We start from the raw sequence: 10,099 nt of genomic DNA, 5'->3' as shown, positions 1-10,099 counted from the left end.
GTGACTCCGGCCAGATTGATTAATGAGCTATGATTTCAGTCGTACAAGTCACTAGATGTGACTCCGACTTATGAGCTAGCATTGATTGATGAGATATAGATATGTCGTATAGGTCACTACGGGTGACTTCGACTTATGAGCTAGCATTGATTGATGAGATATCGATATGTCGTACAGGTCACTACGGTTGACTCCAACTTATGAGCTAACATTAATTGATGAGATATGGATATGTTTTACAAGTCAAAATAGGTGATTCTGACTTATAAGTTAGCATTGATTGATAAGATATGGATATGTCGTACAGGTCACTACAGGTGACTCCAGCTTATATGCTCGCATTAATTGATGAAAATTGGATGCAGTCGTACAGGTCACGTTAGGTGACTCCGGCTGATATATCATCCTATATTGATTAAGTTCATTTGGCCAACTCGTTAATGCATAGTGGAGTTGTTGGACATGGCATACCTATGGTCTTGGCCATTTTTGTGTATGGTTTGGATATATATATGTGTAGTATTGTCTTATGAAAACGATACGGGTCTTACATTGAGAGACATTACTTCTAGAAAAATAATAACTTTGGGAAGCTTGGTTTTATTGCTCACTCACACTCTCTGTTTCGTGTCGTCCAGGTTTTAGCTGCTGAGTTCGTATCGATGAGGATCTATGGCAAATCTTAGTATTGATGGCTACCTCTAAGGGTATGATTCATACCCACACTACTGTACTTTACTTATGCTCTGACTTCGCATGTGAAATGAGTTTGCTCCCACTCACAACGCACTGTGGTATTTAAACACTTTTAGGTTCAGATTTATTCACATTTTTTAAACTCTACCACACTTTATGGTTTCATCACCTTACAGGTGTCGGCCACCACATCTCGATTTAGAGTCTAAGTGGACTTTGTGGGTTGGGGTGTGTCTGTTTGGTATCAGAGCATAAGTTGGGCAGTATGGCGTTCATCACACGCGTGATGTGAACATTTTTGGTTCTTGACTAGATGCTTGAATCTTGCCACCGTGTCAAATATGGAAAAATATGTTAGCTTTTCTTCAGTTTTGGGTAGTTTTGTAGTCTTGACGACATTTTAGAAAATCATTTTTGACAATGCCCTTAGAATTAAAACGAAAATTTTACTTGTGGAGGAAAGGTGTAGATTTGAGGCAAGTGGATGGCCTAAGTTAATGTATTAATACTCGTGTATCAACAGAGATATTACCAAATAATTCTATCATTATTCTTCCGCCGTTAGTATTGATCCGTTTTAGATTGGAAATCTCAACTAGTCTTGATTTCTTAGTAGCAATTCATGGAAAATCATCTGAGGGATAATTACTTTTGGTCCTTGTTAGCATTAATATCTTCAAGCGTACTTGTGTTCATGCTAAATCTTTAGGAGGAAGATCCACTCTCGATAAAGTCTTTTTGAAAGTAGATCTTTAGCAAGGTCTTTTTCCAGCCTTGGAATTTTTCAATCAACGCTAATTCCCAGATTTTGTTTTTGTTGTTATACTTATTAAATGGGTGAGAATAGGTTTGCGAGTGTAAGTTGTCATATCATGAGAGTTGTAGAAATCCGAAAAGCAGTCATCAAATCCTCCTAGGATCAATGAACTACTTTGCTTGAGCCGAATAATCTAGGATCGTGAAAGCTTAGGAACAAGCTTTGTATTAGAATAGTTAACTCATGGTTGTTTTCACCTTATCACCTACCTAAGTAAATGTAACCTCTTCGACTAGCCACCTCTCGATCACTCCCATAGGTAGACAGTAGAATCGAGGTATGAGTTAATATCTCGTTGTTAAAGTGATTTGAATTTCGAGAAAACTGTGAAGATCTTTTGTTTGTGTCGTAAAGTTGGTTAGTAGTATTGTACGTTTCAAGGACGTGTACTTTTGGCGTCATATCCTAACATCTTACCTGGGATATCACCAAATTGTGAACTAAGGTACATCATCGACCCACTTCTTAATGGTACACCAATTTTCCTTACTTCATATCGAACGCTTCTGATGTCATTGAGAAACTTAATTACAAGTCTACCCAACCAGGGACTAAACACTTTATCGTAGAAACCTCAAACCTTTCGTCTATAGAGTTTTCCTCACTTATCACCAAGGAAAGTTAAATTAGAGTGGGTGTTGGAAATGATTAAAGTTTCTGACAACTAAAGTGTTGTCTCACCTTACCCCTATTTTTACACCTCCACTGACTGAGAGTATAAAGTTGGTGATTGGGTATTTTTAAAGTTATCACCATGGAAATGAGTAGTAAGGTTCGGGAAAAAGGGTAAGTTAAGTCCTAGGTACATCGGACTGTACCGGATCCCGAACGAATCAGTGAAGCTGCTTACAGGTTTGAGTTGCCTCCAGAGTTATCTAAAGTGCACAATGTTTTTCATGTTTCTACGCTTCACCATTATGTTTCAGATCCATCACATGTGATCCCTCCTCAACCATTAGAGATTAATCTAGATTTGTCATATGATGAGGAGCCGGTGACGATTTTGGGTTGGAAGGATAAAGTTATAAGGAATAAGGCCGTACGTTTAGTAAAAGTTTTGTGAAGGAATCACTTGGTGGAGGAAGCCACCTGGGAGACTGAGGATTATATGAAAGACACTTTTGAGGACAACTAAGATAGAAGTGGGATGTTGTTAAATTATCTGCAAGACGTGATCTAAAAGTCCTTGTTCGTGATATGATCAAATGAAAAATTAAATTTTAGGCTCCACTTGAGGTACTTGAAGAGAAATTTCAGTCTAGGCATCTCGCCTTCGGTTGGAGTAGAAGGATGTCAAGGAAATAAAGTCCAAACTTTCTGGACAACCACAGTTTCTTCTCTGTTTGCTTTTGCAAGATGATGGCATTTTGAGAGAGTTGCTTCTAGACTTTTATACAAGTTCAGGCAAACAGAAAACAACCAGATTATTATCTTGACATATTTTTATTACATTGTAGTGCACATTTTACTTCCAAGCCTTTGGAAGTCTTTTTAAAGGCTGTAAGTATTAGATGTTGTTTAGTATCATATTTCCACCTCTAGACTAAAGATTTGACTGAAGCAAGTTACTCAAACTTTAGTGGACATATTGCGTTTTGTTCGTCCCACGAGTACTATGGTTGTAACATACCACTATCTCTGTTTTAGTTGTTTGTATTCATGGTTAGCTAAGATACCATTGTAGTCAATATACGGAGATTTTATGCATGGTACATGATTGTTAGACACTTAGCCTTGTTAAAGTTGTGTGTAACTAAAGTTACATTTCTAGTTATGAGTATGGTCATTTGAAATATGGTAGTAGAATGTGAGTTGCAGCAGAGAATTCTGAATAGGTATTTGAATAATTGAGATGGTGACATGAAGATTTTATGATATCGACGATGTTGACTGACGAAGTAGTGCGTGAGCACGGTTAAGGCTTGTTCAGACGATGTTGCATATTCCCAAAGGGATTCTCTTTTATATAGCTGTTTTAACTTGATGTCTTCCTCGCGTATGTATTTACATACATGTTATTTTAAATTTCGGGGACAATATTTTTTAAGGTGGATAGATTGTGACAACCCGTCCCAAATTTTACAATTTTATAAATTTTAAAAGCGTGAATTGACGAAAATGCCCTGGAGGCGAGGACTTTGATTTCTGTTGACCGTCGTCTAGAGGAACGTATGACTTATTCTTTTGGCGTATTTGTGTAGTACTCGTTGGTACGAACTCATAGATGAAAGCCGTTTGTGAATCCGGATTATAACGGTAAGGTCACGGACATTTGAATTTGGTTATTTATATTTTGGATTATAGATTAATTGAACTTCCACCTTGTGGGAGAAAAGCCCAATCGGATTTAGGCAAGATTAAGGAGAACCAATTGGAATTAAGTAAGAAATAAAAGAACCAATCAGGGGCTTGGTTTCAGCCCAATCAGTTATGTTAAATAAGTGACCAATCAAATTTTGAAAAGAAAAGGGGAAGGACCAATGAGAATTCAGGAAAAAAATAAAAAAATAAAAAAGAGGAAAGCTCCATTTCTGTCGGCCCTTCTACCCGCACCCAACCCAATCGAATTCCGGCAATTTTCACCATCTTTTCCATCGAACCATCACCATCTAACACCTGCCATCTCTTCCACAACATGCCTTCTACCATTTCCACCCCAAATTTATGAGCTTTTAGGTCCAAAATCGCAAGAACCGTGTGGAAGAGCTGGAGGTGTTCGACGGCTATCCCGCAGTTCCAGCGAGTTCTACCACCCACCATCACCCTTAATCAACTTCCCCTGGACTCAGAAACAAGACCCAACCAGTTATAGGGGTGTTGGAACACCGGAGAAGTCGAATCGAAGCACACCCTTTATAGGTTTCCGACAGGTTTGAGTGAAATTGGAGCCTTTCCTGGCTAGATTGGACTTGAACTTAGGTATAAATTGATTCCTCATGTTGTGTAGATGAATTTTCATGCTTGGATCGTGTGATTTGGTGGAGAAATGAGAAATTTATAACGATTTAAAGTTTGCCCAGTTTCCGGCGACCTCCGTCACTTTTGAGGTGTTTTCCGGCCAAATCATGGCGAGATAGCCATCATGTAAGGTACCAATATCTTCGTCTCGTTGAGAAATATGATTTCCATTTTGAATTACTTGTTTTTGTTAAGTATTGACAAAGTTATGGACGTTGAAAAGGGTGCCCAAAAATTCTGGCGAGTTACCAGTTTTCCCGCGAACAGCCGTCTTTCAAACCATTTTCCGACCACCATTTGGACTCCAAGCTGGTATAATTTTGTTCTAAATTTCTTTAGCTTTGATTTGGTATATGATGGGTTGAATTTGGTTGAGAAACAAGTGAGATATGGAGTTCCAAAGATCACCCGGGGAATCTGCAAAATCTGCAGAATCCAGCAAAGTTCCATTAAGGTCCACCACTTGATTAGAATAGTAATCGACGATCCGACCATTGGATTATCACCAAACTTTAAAACATTATAGTACGTAATATTTGAGGACCATAGAAACTTATGGATCCGGAATCCAACGTATGGATCTTCCCGAATTGAATTTGTAAGTTTATAAAATAAATGTTAACCGCCACTTGGTTTTGGACAAAAGGCGGAGATCCGACCGTTGGATCGTAATGAAATTTTAGTATGTTATTTTAGAAGCACAATTTGGATCTTTGAAAGTTATGGATAAAAAATCTGAGTTGCGGATCTCTTGGATTGAGGTATATAGGGTTATGGACCCCACCGTCGATCTTTGACTGATGGTTGACCTTTGGTCAATGGATCTCAAATCATTTTAGAATCTCATTGAGGATGTGCTTTATGTGAATTACGTATTCTATTGATAAGAGTTCTGAGATGTGATTCGATAATTGTTATAGGTGCCAATTGTTCGAGACACCTCGATGTACGTGCTAGTGAATCATAGCGTGGGCTCCAGGTGAGTGGATCTTTTCCCCTTATCATATGTATATAATTGATAATTCCACAAATGTTCCTAAAGTGATTTATGTATGTACCTACAAATAGTTCTAGTGAACTATGAATGGCTTGATCCATGTTTAGGGTACGTATGCAATCTAACGAGACGTTACATGCAGCCATACAATAAATGAGACTAAATAATTGAGACAATAGCCTTGTTTGGGGAACTGAGCATTGTGAGGGATATTGGTGGAAAATGTGAGATTTAACTTTATGTTTTGGTGGTTAAATGTTGTTTATAAATCAATGTGTGAAGAATCAAGAAGTTGAAGTAAGGAAACATAAGTAATGGTAGTTAATTAAACTAGTGTCTAATTGGGCTTATCACTGATGTTTACTCTCGAAATTAAATAGTTAGGGAGTGGGGCGTTACAGTTTATGCATTTTATGCCATTTGTATATATGTTTATATATCCGGAAATATTATGACATAGTTGAATTTTAGATTTACATCATGGCATATTCATATGTTTATTTCCTGAACCTACTTATTGTGAACGCTCTAAAGTGCAAAGGTGAATGCAGGACACATAGGTAAGTTCAGGTATGTTCGGGTAAGTATACGATATTAGTTGAACTGATGGGGTTATGGTATGACTACATTTATGTTTTAAGCAACTCCGACACTATCGTACAGGTTGCAATAGTAGGCAACTCCGGTATTGTCATACAGGTTGCTTATGAGTCATACATGTTGTATTAGATGCACTTAAAGCTCATAAACCTGCACCCTGGTGTTAGTGCTCCCACAGGTGGCCATGGTATAGTCCTTCACGTAATGTTCACCTCCCACACCATACACTCACCTTGAATTCAAGGTAGGTGCACATGCCTGTCATACAGACCACTATAGGTGGTTTCGACTCGTAGGTGACTTTTCCCGTGATCGTAGCACTTGAGCGTATTCATTTACACCTAGTCCTGTCGTACAGACCACTATAGTGGTTCCGACTCGTGTGCAGGCATAATGCCATATAAGTCACTAGAGGTGACTCCGGCTAGATTGATTGATGAGCTATGATTTCAGTTATACATGTCACTAAAGTTGACTTCGACTTATGAGCTAGCATTGATTGATGAGATATAGATATGTTGTACAGGTCACTACGGGTGACTCCGACTTATGAGCTAGCATAGATTGATGAGATATGTATATGTCGTACAGGTCACTACAGGTGACTCCGACTTATAAGCTAGCATTGAGTGATGAGTTATAGATATGTCATACAGGTCACTACAGGTTGCCTACGTACCCTTTTTGAGGGATCAAGTCATACGTAGTTCAGAGGAAAGGATTTATCTTGACTTGCTTCCTCTTGCACTTGCTTCCCTCTCGAAGTTCATTAGGCATTTGCTTGCCCCTATCCTTTATTTGGGGTGGCATTGCTTGAGCTCAGTTGATTCGTCACCATTCTCTTCTTTTTCTTCTTAATGGTAACGCAGTTTACTTGAGTTTAGTCATAAACTTCTTCCATGCTTACTTTCTCAATTGTTCCATAAGTTTCATTTTCTGGAAGTGGAGGTGTACTATTGAAAGTCCTGAAGTTGATGCAGGTACAAACCTGTCCATTTTTCTTCTTGATTAGAAAGCAGGTTAGGAATTGTCTGATAGACTTAATTGGCTCGTTATCAGATTCCTTGCTTTTTTTCTTTGCTACCAATCGTGTTGACCTGAACAACATCTTGTACCTCTTCTTGCGCATCGTCATTTTTGTCACGATTTATTGTCATCTTTTGGGTTTTGACTCTCCACTTTTTGCTTTTATGAGACTTCTTAGGTTGAGAGTTGATGATTTTACCAAGTCGTTGGAAGACAGAAATTTGAGGTGGCTTGCTGCTAGTTTCTTCTTCAGTCAACATTGCTTTCTCGAGATTAGTAAAGCCTTCAAACTTATGATTCTCGATATTTGAGACAAATGCTTTAAGCATATCATTTTCTTGGTGTATTGTGACGTTGATGGCACTCTTTTTAGCTTTGCTCCTCTTCGCTTTTATCTTTAATGGAACCTTTGATGAAGGTTCATTTCTTTTGAACAAAACAATGCGACCCTGTCGACCATTATTCCTTTGCAAATTTGTTGAGACTACCAAATTGCCCCCAGGAATTGATTGGTTGATTTTGTGTAGAGGCTTTGTGTAGTTGGTCATGAGTGCTTTAAATGCATTTTGGATTTGTTCCATTGCCTTCTTTTCAGGTTCTCTTCAATCTTGTAATGAACAATTGAGACCCACTTTTCGAGATTTCGGAGTTTTAGAACTCGCGATTTTGAATAGCCTTGATGGTTTTACCCTCTCCATAGCCAGTGATCGTGATTCCTTCTGCACCACCTCATTTTTTGTTGGTTGCGAAAAAGTGACCTTTGATTGTTTGTAGAATTTTGCATCTGCGTAATTCACTTCTTCACCCCTAAATGGGTCGGTGTCCGCTAGGACTTTTTTGACTTCGCCATTCACCAAAAACTTGAAGCATTGATGAAGTGTAGAAGGAACGACACCATATGTATGAAGCCACGGACGTCCCAATAAAACATTATAAGATGTGTCAGCATCGATTACATGGAAAAGGGCGTCAGAGTATAACTCCCATATCTCCATTTGTAATGCTATCGATCCCATTGCTTTTTGTCCGACTTGATTGAAGCCTTGAATAATTAACATTGATGGTGTCAGTTGACGAACATTCATCCCTAGAGCTTGAAGTGTTCGAAGAGGAAGTAGGTTTACTGCTGATCCATAATCAAGCAAGATTCGATTTATTGATGTATCTCCCACTAGTCCACTGACGTACAAGGGTCTATTGTGGTATTCGTCTCCAAGTATAAGGTCATTTTCGTCAAAAGTGATACTTGCAAGGCAGCAAGCGCAATACTTTGGTGACGTTGTATCCATCTCTGCAAATTCCAAGCTTGTTTCAAATACTTCAGGATTTGTTAAAGCCATGATGAGTGCTTCTTTAAGCTCCTTAGACATTTTTAGAGCATCGTACACACTAAGGAGAGATGGGATGCGCTTAAGATGGTCAACGATGTCGTATTTGCCATCTTGGGACTGTAATACATCTTTTGCATGTCTCTTAGAGGTACTTGCTTTTGTGGTTGAGACTGAAATTTCTACCGCAGGCTCTGCAGTGGTAGTGACTGGAACCTCTCTTGCACTTGGCTTATTGGAATGATTGACTGAATCAATTACTTCTTTTCCTTCTTTCTTGTCCGCAGACGGGATCCTTTGGCCAGAGCGTAGAGTTATTTCATCTACCTCATCATCATTGTGGATTTCACATGTGGTCGTGCGACAATTTCCAATTTCTTCCTCGCTTCCCTTACTTTTGAAAAGTTTTGGAGGGAGGTAATCTCCGAGAGTTATTGGTGCTTTGAAAGGCTGTTTGTACTCATCATCTTGAAAGACTCTAGACCTTTTCTGTGTATTCTTTTTCTTTTTCTTTCCATCCTTTGAGGATGGTCCACTCCATAATTTTCCTTTTGATCACTTTGTAGAAGAAAGATGTTTAGCAATCTTTTTCACCTTCTTTTCACTGACGGTTTTCCACTCGTCTTCGAACTTAAGTGATGACTCCGACGAATCTTCCCAGACGTCAAAACTTGGTGCTGTCATGAGCTCGTATAGAGTTGGAATTTTTGGATTTCCGGAACGAGGCATGTCAGGATAAGCATGGACAACTGTGGTTTCATTATCAACATGGAATCCTACAGGGATTGCCCCTTCTGGTAATGGAGCGGAGGGTGTTGATTTTCCTTCGATCATATTGGACGTTGCCATCTGATGTTTCGAGGATGAATCCACCTCGATCTCATGTTTGTTGATTTTTTCTTGAATTATATCCTTAAGGATATAACAATCTTCTATCGTATGGCTGATGAGTCGATGATACCGACAATACTTTGGATCATCGATCTTATTTACTTCAGCGGGACGCTTTGGTTCAAGAAGCGTGATCATCTTTGCTGCAAGGAGTTCATCGAAGATAGTTCCAACATCTTCATCATCGAAACTATATTTAACTTCTTTTCTTTCCTTAAGTGAAAGCCTCCTCGTCCCCTTGGTTTCTTCTTTTCTTTTTATATTGTCACTTTTCTTGTCTACTTTGACAAATGTCGCCATAGAATCTCATTTCTTCGACATTCTTTTGTTATCTCCATTCTTGGTGTCTAACTTATTTTCTAAGTCTTGGATCATTTTTCCAATCACATTTTTCCAAGACATTTGCTTCTCCACATTGCTTGCTTTGGATACCAACTCATCGAAAGTTCGAGGCTCCGCAATTCCTACAAATGTTGCAATCTTAGCGATGAGGTTATTGTAACATATTTGTACTGCCGAAAATTCAGAAATCCTTTCCATGCATTGTAGGTTAAGACTCCTCCATCTTGTGATGAATTCGCTCGTGCTTTCTCTAAGCCTTTGTGTTGTTTGAGCCAAATCCATTAATGTGACTTTTTCTTTGAACTGACGAATTGAGCTAGAAAAGCTCTTTGCATATCATCCCATGTTAGAATAGATCCTGGCTTTAACTAAGTATACCATGTGAAGGCAGACCCTTTGAGTGATTAAACAAACTGTCGAACTAATAAGGGATCTAACTACGAT

The 10,099-nt window shown here is 38.7% G+C and overlaps 1 protein-coding gene across 1 annotated transcript; it reads right to left on the bottom strand.

The window, feature by feature from the left end:
• Positions 1 to 7,696: 7,696 nt before the first annotated feature.
• On the bottom strand, positions 7,697 to 9,613 carry LOC126609295 (uncharacterized). The gene is made up of 2 exons (XM_050277245.1): positions 9,017 to 9,613; positions 7,697 to 8,872 (listed from the first exon to the last, which is right to left on the bottom strand). Exons 1-2 carry the CDS (start codon positions 9,611 to 9,613, stop codon positions 7,697 to 7,699), a joined length of 1,773 nt encoding a protein of 590 aa, XP_050133202.1.
• Between the last annotated feature and the right edge of the window lie 486 nt (positions 9,614 to 10,099).

Source organism: Malus sylvestris, chromosome 16 (genome assembly GCF_916048215.2).
Source record: "Malus sylvestris chromosome 16, drMalSylv7.2, whole genome shotgun sequence".
In the NCBI taxonomy this organism is placed as follows: Eukaryota; Viridiplantae; Streptophyta; class Magnoliopsida; order Rosales; family Rosaceae; genus Malus; species Malus sylvestris.
Note: the sequence above shows the minus strand (reverse complement) of the source record. Positions and strands in the feature narration are given on the sequence as shown.

Excerpts from the sequence above, each read along its gene's own strand:
- LOC126609295 (XM_050277245.1), bottom strand. The coding sequence starts at position 9,613 with ATGGCGACATTTGTCAAAGTAGACAAGAAAAGTGACAATATAAAAAGA. Across the intron at positions 8,873-9,016 it reads AAACCGTCAGTGAAAAGAAG|CCTTTCAAAGCACCAATAAC; the intron begins GTGAAAAAGATT and ends GAGTACAAACAG.